Genomic DNA, 14,119 nt, shown 5'->3' with positions numbered 1-14,119 from the left:
GTCGACCTAATAAAAGCTTGTTAATAAAAAGACAGAAAAGTGCGATTATCTCGAAAACCACGAAACTTTTACTAGACCTATAAGTGCATTTTCTGGACCAGCGTAAGGTGCCCTGTCGATGGTTAGAAGGTTGTCCATTAATTACTGGACACCCTGTATTATCACGTGGATAAAGCCATACATAATACGCCTGCAGAATTAGCCGAGTCTTTTATCTGTCATTTTGACTTATTTATTTATTTATTTAAACTTTATTGCACAAAATACAAATAAAATGTACAAATGGCGGACTTAATGCCTAAAGGCATTCTCTACCAGTCAACCATAGGGCTAAACAAAGATGTAATAAAAATGGTGCTGGTGTGCTGGTGGTGGTACTTATGTATTTGTAAGAAAGGGATAAAACTTAATTAAATTAGTTCTGTAAAGTTCTATGAATAAGGGGGCTTGAATATGTTTTAACAATTTGATAAGGATATCATGCGGTTTTGATACGAGCTTGGCTGTGAGCATAAATTAGCGTCAGCGACCCACGTTGATTGGTGCTGACGAAATGAAATGAGCTAGTTACCTTACAAGGGGGTTTTCAGATAAAAGCATACCTAATTACCATTTAACTTTTTTATTTTAAACTAAGTAACAACTGTTATTTCGACTTACTGCCGTATTCGAACTTCAAGATATTCACAAGAGACGACACGTACTAGATCCATTCTAGATACGTTATAGTTTAGATATCAACTAGTTCTCTATTGCAGCGCAATTCAGGCAAGCAATGTCACTTTTACGTTAGATAGAGTAAGATATCTATTAGATGTGAATTGGATCTCTAAATCATATCCTGTGGAAATCGTTCAAGAGTATCTCCAGAATCGCGCAAATGTTAAATTTGACAGGTTAGATCTTAAACATATCGTTTTCGTATCTTGGTGATGTCTAAAAGATGTCTAATAGATGTCGATTTCAAAATCCGAATCGGGCCCTTAGAATTACGAGGACTATTGATTAAAACAAACAAAATCTGGCTCTAGTTTTTCATACAAATTTAGATGTCAGTTTCGTGATAGTACCGGACAAAAGTGACTGGATTCGCTTATACTTTACTACCCGTGTGAAACCGGGGCGGCTCGCTAGTATTTTTATAAAGTTGTCCATTTTGAATTGAAGCACAAAGACTGCGTTCGGTTAGTTAAAGGTTCGTATAATCGAGGTTCTACTGTTCTAACTTTTAGCTACTCCCAAGACCAAAGTGTTACCTGCGATGTTCCTAATATTTCTTTATGATGCATTGCTAAAAACCGCTTCTTTCCTTAAGCAACTTTAGACATCCTAAAGTTTGCTCATTTCACTTAGTACCTACTTGCCGTGTACAACTTTTTAAGTGTGTAGTGTATATACCTACAATGTACCTACTTAATGTGTTAAATTTTACAAGTCCCATAATGACGAAAACGCAAGCATATTGGTAATTTTAGGCTTCCTCCTAAGTATTCTAAATTGAGACCTAGGTACATTACATGTCCCGGTAAACGTTACAAATGACAATGTCAAGTAACCTACAAATATTTCAGTCATGTTTGTACCTACCAAAACAAATAGCAAGGAGCTATTAGCTAATTAAAAATCTGATCTTGATAAGATATTACTCTTACTCCCCGTAGCGATCGAAACGCAACTGTTACTGTCGCACTAATATGGAAGAGTGATAGAGAGACACAAAGCGATTCGTCGTCGAAGTGATAACGATTGTTACCTTGGCTAGGCCGGCTGACTCGCGCTTTTTTTGCGACTCTATTTTTGAGTAGGGCTTAGCTAATTCAGCACAGACTTTGTAATGCCAGAGTATGGAAATGTTACAATAAACATCAAATTACCATGCAAATATGAACTTCTAATGGCATTAACATACTTTGTGGTTTCAAAGTTGGTGCAGAGATATTATCAAATCAGGATCATTTTAGAAAATTTCGAATGCCGCTCTTTGGTCTCGTGTTTAAATAGCCGCTTTTAACGAAATGATGAGCCTATACAGAATACAGAATACAGATATTTATTGGTAAAAATAAAAGTAAATTTTACAAGTCACAATAAAATACAAATTATACAAGTAATAAAACAATTATAGTTCAATAAAATAACAATAACAAACCATCATAATTTTCGTTTCACAGTGTTGGGTTAATGATCTTTGGTTAAGGCTATACACATAAACTCATCAATTGAGTAGCATGCGTGTTCAATAAGCAATAATTTAAGATTATTTTTGAAATTTTTTATACCCCAAGATAAGACCTGGCTAGATCGATTTGTCGCCTCCGAAAATCCCCATATAGCAAATTTCATCGAATATACATATATAAACAAGAATTGCCCGTTTAAAGGTATTATATAGGTAGATATATTGATAGATTACGTTTACTTTGTAATAACATAACTAAACTCGTACAAATACGTCGTAAGAAACAAATAGGCACAATCATAAAGAGAAAGAAAGCTAATTTATCTTAGAAACCCAAGAAATTACTACATAATAAAAAAGAAATATCTTACATTAAGGAAATTGCATGAATGTATTCCGAGGGGCAATTTCTGACATTATTACTTACTTATTGTATTTACAGGAAAAAAGCGAGATAATAGGGACTTGTTTTAGCTTCGCTGTGATATCTCGTTCTATTTTCAAAGCAGCATGTTTGAGTTAAGGGTAGGTATAAAAACAGAAAAAATAATTAAGGGAGCAAAAGTTATGGCGCGCCGCACACAATTTGTGATGGGAGATAGGAGAGGAGAGATATGGAGTGGAATAAAAAGAGTACATCGTTAATAATTCTGAAAATTTACTTCTGATTTAAATTTTGCTTATAACGTCGTTCGGGTAAAACTAATAGCTATTTTTTATATTATTATTATAGTTTTCTTTATTTAATTTGGGTCTTAGGTTAAGGTTTGACAACGTGAGACCATGTACATCTCTAAGTAATCGTAATACGTTAGTTACGTAAGTTTGAATTGGTAATTGCAGTTAGTTGTATTTTATAATTGTTATAGTAATGTTATTATTTTAGCTTGTATGTAAATTCAAAGTGCCCTTGTGGCCTATTGGCTGAATAAATGTTGAAGTTGAAACTTGAAGTTAAAGCTACAAGAAAAAAAACGTATATTAGCTTAGTCATACCAAGCTGTCGACTTGTGACGCATCACTATGACGGGAAAATTCAGAGCCAATGTTCCGTCAAAAGAGGATTTTTTATTGATTTATTCAATCGTATGGAGGAAACTTGTAGGATTTTGCTCAGTCATGGCAAGGGGGAAAATCTATTACAAGCAGTTAAATTCATATTAGGTATTCTATTGGATTCAATTTTTCATTTTCTCGCGGCTATAATACTGCTTTACTTATTAACCATTACAAATATAAGTAGTTTAGTCTCACCAAACAAAGTCTGCAGCGGATTTGATAGCCCACGCAGTGTAAGTGTTATGTATACGTCATAATTTCATAGAAGTTTGACGTTTAAAATGACACTTGCACTGCGTGGGCTATCAAAATCGCTGCAGACTTTTTACGGTCTGACTATAGTGCATAATTGTTTTCCATCGTATTCTCTCGGAAACGTTCGTATCTGTCATGCAACTTCAGTCAACCTCAGTACTTTTTGTACCACGACTGACTGAAATAGCAAGACACGTTCGTATGTTTCCGAAAAAAAAAACGACGGAGAATAATTATGCACTATCTGTATTGCACATATAGTTCGTAGGTTTCTAATAGAGCCCGAGCTAATCCTATTGTCTATTGTTAAGTAAAACCGCTCGTGCCACGTGCCACAACCACCTGCATAAAAAGTACAGACTTCGGTTACTGAGTGCCGGTGAGTCGAACGCTACAGAACCAGTCTAAAATGTGTCATCGAGATGCGTAACAAAGGCGCGTTATCGGAGAGTGCACCTAAACTGGTTTTTTGAGCGTTGGACTAGCCCGCGCACAGGTGCCAAATAGAATAATTAAGACCCTTTTTTGCAGGTAAGTAGCACGTGCGGTTTTACTTAACAATAGACAATAGGATTAGCCGTCGGGCTCTATTAGAAACCTACGAACTATACAGTACCTACAAATCTACAATCTACTGTATGTACTTATTTATTCTAATAATTTGAAGTTTTAATTTGAGATATTTGAAAAAAGAATCATAATAGTCCCGACAAATGAAAACTGAAAATAACTATGTAGTTAAAAGCCCCAGTCAACTCACAAAAGTCACAAGCTTACATTTTGAGCTAAGTCTACACAGTCATACTCGCTGTGTACACAGTGTGTACACAGCTTTAAGCTTTGTGGTCCCCTCTGTAAACTAGGAGTCCGTTTAAGATTTAGCAACTTGTTACAGGTTTGATCTAATTTTGTTACGACCTGGAAGTTATTTGAGCGTTTCTTTTATTTTTTGCCAATTTTATATATTGGGACCTTTTTGCCACTTTTGTGTTATTTCTTTTCTAGTCAAAATCGCGGGCCCTTCTCATCCTCGGAGGAGAAAAAAGTGTCCTATAATTTCCATACATTTTTCAAACTTTCCTTATTATCACCGCCATACAAAGTGTATGGGTAACACAATAGGAAAAAAACTTTAGGACATTTTTTTATCCCATTAGGATCGAAAGAGCTCGTGATTCCGAGTAGAGTAATAACACAAAAGTGGCAAAAAGATCACAATATATAAAACTGGCAAAAAATTAAAGAAACGCTTATCTAAGGTGGGTGCATGCGCGATGAAGTGAAAGTCGAGCGTGAGATGCGCGCCAATCTTAGAGAATATAACCAAACGGAGTGGTCATTAACAGGCGTTCCCCTTTGTCGAAAAAAGGCGGCCAATGGCCAACCACATGTCAAACACATGTATGGACTGACGTTTATCTGACATGGCTATGTTGACGTTACGTATACATTTGATGTGCCCCTCCCCCGCAAAAAACGGCAGAATATATTGTACCGAAAATTATAGACATCTCTCCGTCTATATCCTCTAAGGCGCCAATCATCAAGGCGATCATCACGGTCGTATCGAAACCTGTTCAAAACCATAACGAATTGATAAATTTGAATCGGCATGCTTTAAGCCCGCATGCTCATTAAGCTTAGGATAAACAGTAGAAACAAATTAGGAAGTTAGCAAACTATGATTATACCTGTGCGGTCGGCGATATGAGGGTTCTATTTTTTATTTTATATTGTAGTTGGTAAATTTTAGCCTGCAAAACTGATACGGTTATGCAAAATATATTAAGTATTATATTTTACTGGGAATAACGTCGAAATAAGGTACGTATGTAAAGACCACATTCTAATTGTGACCACATCAGCGTTATTGTTGAGGTAGAGACACAGAATAAATAATAGTAGGTACAGAAGACTCACTCTCTAACAAAACGCGTCTGTTACGATCAGGATAGATATGGCCGCTAGGTGGTGACTGGCGACAGCGCCACGCGCAGCTTATGGCTAGCCACCAAAATTGGTGTGGAACGGATGTAACCTGTTGCAAAGCGACGAAATCGCGGAGTGAGCCACGCCTGGTAGGGATTGAACATTTTTTTAATATCACCTTTAGGTGGTAGTTCATGGGAATGTTTTTGTCATTTGATTGTATTTCAATTACCATTACTTTTGCAGATGTCTAATTTCCAAGAGGTTAAAAACTTTGTTGTCTCATTTAAAACAAATTATTTACCTGAAAAAAGCTAGCGGCTTTAGAAAACAACATACACCGCACCGAATAAGCTTATATGAAAACCTCAAGACCTCAGGGACATCCAGCAACAAACAAAAACGGTTATATTCCTAGGTGTCTGAATATATTCCAATGTAGGCCAATATTTATCCTAAATATGGTACCGGGGGAAATCCTTTATGATATATAAACATGTAAATTATGTTGGATGAAAGAAATATTTCTACGGTATTTTCAGGTTATGATATGTGACTCTTTTTGCCTTCAGGCTGCTTTATAATGTACACGGTGGCCAAAAATAAGTTTATTTCCGTTGCCAGGGAGGTTTCGGGATATATTGAGCAACTTACACTATGGGACAAGCTCCGAAATCGCGATCAAAATTTACCCTCCCATAGAAAATGGACCGGCCAAAATGTATGAAGCAGACAAATTTTTTTCGCGATTTCGGGGTTGGTGCCATAGTAAAAGTTGCTCAGTATAATCCCAAAACCTCCCTTATGGCAACGGGAATGCACTTAGTTTTTCGCGACCCTGTATAATAATGTTTCAAGATGCTAAACCATTTAGGTAGTTGCATTCGTAATGTGATTTGTACCGTCCGGGACAGAGTTGATAGTTTTTAAGATATTAGGCCAGCGAGCAGACGAATAGCCTAATTATAATATATTACTTATCTCGAATGATACCTACTGTTGAGTGGAAAGTTTCCAAATAGATGGAAAAGTTCTCAAAACTTTTAGGAAAACTTCACAGGAAACAAAGGAAACTTTCATTTTGGATACGGAAAGTTTCGATTCTTGTACAAAAATATGACAAGTTTAGGAAACTTTTCGTAAACTTTTGACCGCTCATCAATTTAGTTTCAGTAGGCACTATCGAGCAGTTGAGGGCTGTGTGATTGTATTATACTCAGTAAGAAAAAAGCATACACAGTACAGTACAGTCAACTGTAAAAATATGGGTGTACAAATCATCCCAAAAATATGTCCCATAACTCTTACGTCAGTGAATTAAGAACAATGGGACATATTTTTGAGATAGTTGTCTACACCCATATTTTTACAGTTGACTGCACATGCAATCCTTAATTCAGGAAGAAAGTTAGTACTTATTCTAACACAACCTCATCAACTGTCTACGTTTTAGGGCTGTACATAGTGTATGTGGAGTGTAGACTGTAACTTTTCGTGATGAGGGGTTCGTTGGGTGAAGCGTAGAAACTCGCCGCTGGAACGCGCTGGCCGTCGTGCTGTCTCGAAGTCCGCTATACCTCCATTTACCGGAATATGTGTTGTGTGAAATAAAAACACATATATCTGAGTTTATTTACTGGAGAGTGTTCAGGCAAGTGATAGAGTTAAGCTCTCTGAGTTCTCTGAATATGCTACAAATGGCGCGGGTTTATATAGGAATGGCCGGGCGATTTGTATCTCTGAACTAGTGGGCATTATATGCAGAGTGAGTTTTATTTATTTCTGTCAATCTCGTTAATTATAAGCACGTATGAAAGGAGCACGAATCCTAGACTTATAAATAGATACAATATTAAGCACGTATGAAAGGAGCATGAATCCTAGACTTATAACTAGATATAAAACATTCCACGCAATTCATTTGACATAATATGTGAGCACAAAGTAAAACATAATATACAAAAGTAAAAATAGCAACCTAAACGTAAAGACTAATTCAACACATGCATGAACTCTAATAGCTATTTACGACAGTCTCCCCCACGTGTGTTAACACCGTCTTCATGCGCGGAGTAAATGGGGATGAGTCTAGAAACTGGGCGGCGGACGTCACCTGCGCGTGTGCGAACAATGGCCATCCAGGCCAGGATATAGCTGGGCGATTACGCCTCTGGGCCACGTTCCTCGTTACTACGTCACCTTCATGCAGTTTCTTTACGTTTTCTTAGCGAGCAATACGGCTTTGAAAACCTCGGCGGCAACCAGACTACCAGCGGTGGCGCGAACTAACCGTACATTATCAATGAACGATCGCCACGCGGGTGCGAGTGAGACGGATATAGGCCTGTCCCAATCGATCCCTGTCCGCCAAACGAAACGTAACATATCGCGATCTTGCTCTGTTATTTCGATCTGTAAAAACATCTGTTTGACGTCGGCTAACACCGCGATTTTACTTTCGCGGAAGCGCATTAATACGCCAAAAAGTGACTTTAACAGGTCGGGGCCAGCCAACAGCGCGCTGTTAAGCGAACGTTCGCAAGCTGTGGCGGCCGTGTCCCAAACTAATCGCATTTTGCCGCGTTGCGGGTGAAAAGTTGGGAAATGCGCCAGAGGCCACGTCCGGGGTGCCTCGGGGGGCGGTGGCGAGTCTATTTTCTCCGCGTAACCTTTGTCAAGCAACATACACTTTGCATATTCGGCTTTAAGTTTCGCATCGTGGTCTAGCTTTCGTTCTAGACTGTACGGCCGTTGCAATGCTTGCGCTTGGTTATTGGGGAGTTTCTCGTCATTTGACCGCCAAAGTAAGCCCGAGCGATACCTTTGCTCCCCCGGTATCTTTTCGCAGGTAGCTTCTAGTAAATCTAGCGCACGTTGGTCGGGGTCGACCCGAGGCAACTTTTGCGAAACGCCTAATGATTCTACCTCAGAATGCCGTTTCACAAGTTGTAAGGCCTCGTCGTCCGCGGTATTAGGCTTTGCGTGCCCAACCAATTGTACCGCGGGCGCGATTCTGTCCGCAGTTCCGTGTAGCGTCAAAGTCATTGTCGCGCCTTCGTCAAGTGGCGCGAGGGTTTGGACGGTACCTAACGGTTCCGACACCTCTCCAGGCATGACTTTGTGACACGTCTGCGGCAGTCTAACATTGAGTACTGCAGGTGCTGCCGGGACTCTATTACCGCTCGCGGACGCGGCCGCGTTTCGACCGTGTAATAGTTTATTATGTCCGGCTTCGCACTGATTCATGCCACACGCGACATATTGGCACCCATAAGGCTTAGGGTGACTCGCGCCTAAACATCTACAGCACAATTTAGCACCCTTTGCCAAGTCCCATCGCTCAGATATAGTCGCGGCTAGAAATTTCGAACACTCACTAACTTTGTGTTCTTTGCCGTTCTTACATATGGCGCACGCATCGCGCGAGACAGAGACAGACGATGTCTGCTGCCTGGGCTGAGCTCTGGTTGACGCTGGCTTTTTCTTTAAATTACCATCGCGGTGCTTTACTTGAGCTATAGTCGATTTACTAGTACGCGATCTATTTCTCGTATCACGTGTGTATGATTCGTGGGAATCTGACTCCGAATCCGAACTATAGTCGCGAAAGGACGACGCGGGGGCGCGGGACCTAGCGAGAGCGTGGCTCGATCGACTGGGTTCGCGCACAGAGGAAACCGCGTCTCCTTCATTTCGCGATCTACTAGACGCATCACGGTAGAATGCGGGGGCGCGAGACCCAGAGAGAGCTTGGCTCGATCTTCTAGGTTCGCGCACAGAGGAAACCGCACTCACTACACTCCGTGATTCGTCAGACGTGTCACGGTAGAACGCGGGGGCGCGCGACCCAGAGAGAGCTTGGCTCGATCTGCTCGGTTCGCGCACAGAGGAAACCGCGTTCACTGCATTCCGTGACCTGTTAGACGGCTTATGTCGGTTTATGCGCTTGGCCGCAGTGCTAATTTCGTTAAGAAACTCGGAAATCGCAACTAACCCGGGTGATTCTACGTTAGACTGCCTATATTTGGCCCATTCATAGCGCACTATCAGATTCAATTTATCCACGATTTTATTCACGAGCTCAGGCGCGTGCAAGTATTTCTCTTGACGCAAGGATCTAATGGTGGCGACGGCATTCGCTACATGCGCGGCGAATGAGGTTATATTAGAATTGTCTTCGGATAAACGCGGCATGCGTTTAACGTTATGAATTTCCGTAAGAACAATCTCCTCAGGGTCGCCGAACTGCCGTTCCAACGCTTCCATTATCTCGTACGGATCCTGAACCGTGTACATTATTGATTTTACGGCCGTCCGAGCTTCGCCCTTAAGTGCGCGCCTAATCCGACTGACGTTATTGACGGCACTAAACATGGGCGACGTATCTTCGAACTCTGCCCTAAATGATATCCACTCGGTGATATCTCCGCCGAATGTAGGCAATTCCGGCGGTTTATGGTACATTGGCGCGTAGGTACCGTGCGGTACCTCTACAATGCGCGGGGGTGGTCTGCTAGCCCGATCGACGGCTGCACGCGGCGGCGGTTGCGTTTGCGCGGTCTCTTTCGGCGGCGGGATTTTAACGTTTTCCTTTGCGATCTCGTGCTGTAACCTAGCTTGTCGTTCTACCCAACTTCTAGTCCGTTCTTCGACGGTCGCGTCACTGCTGCCGACAGACTGCGCCTTCAGTTGCGCAACCTGCAGCCGTAAATTTGCAGTGTCGGACTTTGTCTTAGTAGCTTCGACGGTCGCGTCACTGCTGCCGACAGACTGCGCCTTCAATTGCGCAATCTGCAGCCGTACATTTGCAGTGTCGGACTCTGTCTTAGCAACGGCTAGACGGGCTTTACGAACCTCGAGCTCGGCCATTAGCACGGCCAATTTATTATCGCGTTCCCTAACCGATTTGCGACTCCTATGCGAATCGCGATTAGACGGCGCCCGCGACGGCGATGGCGGCGCATCGATGTCTTTATTCACTAGCGTACCTAATCTACTACGATTTACTACCGTGGCATCTAACGTTTCCGAGTGTACCGACTCGTTTCCACCGGTAGTATTCGGGTTGCCACTGGTGCCCTTGCTCCACGTATTTGTCTCGCCGGACGTAGTCTTACCGGACGAGGGGGTAGGGGTGTCCATGTTGGCTGCGGGCGCAGGCGGGCCCTTGGTGCGTGGTCGTAGGCTCCTTGCTTCCTTTTCGGACATCTTTCTGGCTGGAACCACTTCACTTCACTTAACACACGCGGGGGTCCCTAACTTGACCTGCCTATATCTATGACTGACCGTTACCGAGCGTAACGTCAGGCCCTAAGCGTAGCGTGGATCCCTCGTGGCACTGAATCTCCCGCAATGGCAAAGTGCTATGCCTAGAACGTTCGAAAGCAGTGTGTGGGTATCAACCATGTGACACATGCAACGAAAGTTGCCAGGACACGTGAGCGGAGGACGACCTACACGCTGCACGGTCCGACCGGCAAGCCGGTAAATGGGTTACGGAAAGGTATTGGGGTTGGGTCTGAGCCGAAGCGAACCTCTAGGCCCAGCGCGTTCTTTATTCAGTCTTGCCGTCTGAGTCAAGCAATGTCGCTTAAAACTCAGCGCGTACTTGTTTCTTTCTTGCCGTCTGAGTTAAGCAATGTCGCTTGAAACTCAGCGCGTACGTGTTTCTTTCTTGATGTCTGAGTTAAGCTATGTCGCTTGAAACTCAGCGCGTACGTTTTTCTATCTTCATTCGGCTTCAGAAGGACCAAACTGTGGAGTGTAGACTGTAACTTTTCGTGATGAGGGGTTCGTTGGGTGAAGCGTAGAAACTCGCCGCTGGAACGCGCTGGCCGTCGTGCTGTCTCGAAGTCCGCTATACCTCCATTTACCGGAATATGTGTTGTGTGAAATAAAAACACATATATCTGAGTTTATTTACTGGAGAGTGTTCAGGCAAGTGATAGAGTTAAGCTCTCTGAGTTCTCTGAATATGCTACAAATGGCGCGGGTTTATATAGGAATGGCCGGGCGATTTGTATCTCTGAACTAGTGGGCATTATATGCAGAGTGAGTTTTATTTATTTCTGTCAATCTCGTTAATTATAAGCACGTATGAAAGGAGCACGAATCCTAGACTTATAAATAGATACAATATTAAGCACGTATGAAAGGAGCATGAATCCTAGACTTATAACTAGATATAAAACATTCCACGCAATTCATTTGACATAATATGTGAGCACAAAGTAAAACATAATATACAAAAGTAAAAATAGCAACCTAAACGTAAAGACTAATTCAACACATGCATGAACCCTAATAGCTATTTACGACAGTGTACATAGTTCCTGTCTTGAATTTGTACACCTCACAGAAATCAAACCAGGTCACAGCATATTAAGTTTCCATACTAATTATTCTATTTTCATTGCGCTCAAGTATAAATTTTATTCAGCCAAGCCAGTTCAGGTGTTTAAATGTTCAGTAGAGATGCAAATTAGTCAACTATGTAGTTAGCGAACGCCGCGAATTCGTAATGTAATCAACATACAGCGACGAAACACAGGAATTAGGTACTTTTCAAATTATTCAAAATAGTTATACCGGGTGTGGCCTGTAATTTATGTCTAGGTCTCCTTTCTCAAGCATAAATTAACAGTGCGAGCAGCGTTCACGACGGCCGTGTATCGCGTACTATTCGGGTAAAATTATTTAATAGAAGCCAGAATATCTATATTGGGGGATTAAAGGTACTTTAAGAGGATTAACCTTTTCTAACTTCTGAGGTTTTACATTTTGTTAATATAATTAATTAATATTTTATATAATTAACACTTACCAAGTAATAAACTCCAAACGGCATCACGACGACCGCCACCAACAGATCGGCGACCGCCAGACTCACAATAAAATAGTTCGTAGCAGTTTGCAAACTACGCTCCCTAGACACACTTATTATCACTAACACATTCCCAAATAACGTCAATAACGGGAACACTAGTAACGACAACGCCCAATAGTTATAACTCACATCACTACACGTTCCATTTTCAAATGTACAGTTACTTCCGTTCAGCGTTCGATAAAAGAATGTGTCGTTTAAATCTAGAACCATTCGTAACGGTTCCGTTTCATTCACTAGTGTTGTGTTTTCGTCCGGCGGTCGCTCGATTTTTGGCGTATTCATTCTTTATTTATTCAGTTCGCAGCTCGTACATTTCTGCCCGTCGATCTGCAAAAAAAAATTCAAATGAACGTTTGATCAGCTTTGATTTATTTAAATCTATGTGTACGGATTAATTCAACGAATTTCCACGCTTCAGTCTGCGTCAAAATTAGAATTTGTTCGATTGAGATTAATATTAATATATGATTTTTGGATTTCGGTCCAATGGTCTAAAACTCTGTCATCATAAAAATATCATATCATTAATAATCTGGGAGACTGAACTTTGCTCCGTAAAACATATTCAATACGCTTACAACGCGCCGCACAACTTTCCCGAAACTAAACGCAACAGATTATCATAAATTTCACAAGTTTCGCGCGCCGTCTAATTTGGAAGGCGGTCGTAATTTTAAAAATAATCTTTGTTTATTACTGATGTCGAGTGGTATTATGTAAAACAGTTGCTTAATGAAATTCCCGGGACTAAGTTAGGAACTTCATCCTTCGCCGCAGAACAGAGCTGGTGTAATGACCTCTCAACAATCCGACAAGGAAAGACAAATAAATAATTTTCTGTTCTCCGTGCGGAAAGTGCCAACTTTCGGCTCGCCGTGCTAAACAAAGTTGCTACTTTCCGGCTCCGTTGAACAAAAAAATAGTATAATATATATATCACGTGTTTGACCACCTCCGCTTCGCCTCGGTCGACAAATGCATACCATTTCTTACTTTACTGCCCTAGTTTTGTAATATACTATTGTTTTGTTGTTTAATTTATTGTACAGTCAGCAAAACCAGGCGTGTCTCACTCCGCGATTTCGTCGCTTTGCTACAGGTAGCTAAAAGTACTCGTACATCCGTTCGGCCCCAATTTTGGGGTTTGCCATAAGCCGCGTGTGGCGCTGTCGCCACCTAGCGGCCATATCTGTGCTGATCGTAACAGACGCGTTTTGTTAGAGTGAGTCTTCTGTACTTAGTACTATTATTTATTCTGTGGCAAAACTCACGAACGAACTAAAACGATTAACTTAGAACCCCTTTTTTCACGGAGTTTCCCAGACCCCTGCTTAAATCGTTGTATGCAAAATTGCTAAGCTAATAGTTTTGTTGACTGTACCATTTTCACTTATTCTGAATACGATATTTTTCATAATCAGAATATTCAGAATTAGTAATCGTTATATCAACATGCATTTTTCCCCGTTGAATTATAAATTTTAAGTTCGCCACAATCAGTTAAAATCTTCTGACGTAATTTTCAAACTAAAATTTTATGCAAAAAATAAACCCCCAATTTTCGTGAATACAAATAATTTCTAGAGAGTAATTGCCATAATTAATTAAAGGGTTCAGGAGGCCTTTGAGGACCCTCGCGAAAGGGCACACCCTTTACGAGTACCCTTACCCTTAACTATTGGCACTGTAGCGTAGCATTCATAAGAACGATTTAATATTAAGCCGTGCACTGGGTATTTATGTTTTTGAATTAATTACATATTAAATAGTAGTAGGTAGTTAAGACACTTTATTGTATAAAAAGAAAT

At 41.1% G+C, this 14,119-nt stretch overlaps 1 protein-coding gene across 1 annotated transcript in view; it reads right to left on the bottom strand.

The window, feature by feature from the left end:
• The window catches only part of LOC134671409 (dopamine D2-like receptor), a 54,866-nt gene extending 42,223 nt beyond the window's left edge, over positions 1 to 12,643 (bottom strand). The window contains exon 1 of the mRNA XM_063529263.1: positions 12,246 to 12,643. Within this exon, the coding sequence (XP_063385333.1) occupies positions 12,246 to 12,593 (348 nt within the window). The 5' untranslated portion in view covers positions 12,594 to 12,643. The remainder of the gene's footprint in view (positions 1 to 12,245) is intronic.
• Between the last annotated feature and the right edge of the window lie 1,476 nt (positions 12,644 to 14,119).

Source organism: Cydia fagiglandana, chromosome 15 (assembly GCF_963556715.1).
Source record: "Cydia fagiglandana chromosome 15, ilCydFagi1.1, whole genome shotgun sequence".
In the NCBI taxonomy this organism is placed as follows: domain Eukaryota; kingdom Metazoa; phylum Arthropoda; class Insecta; order Lepidoptera; family Tortricidae; genus Cydia; species Cydia fagiglandana.
This window is presented reverse-complemented; position numbering and strand designations above follow the sequence as displayed.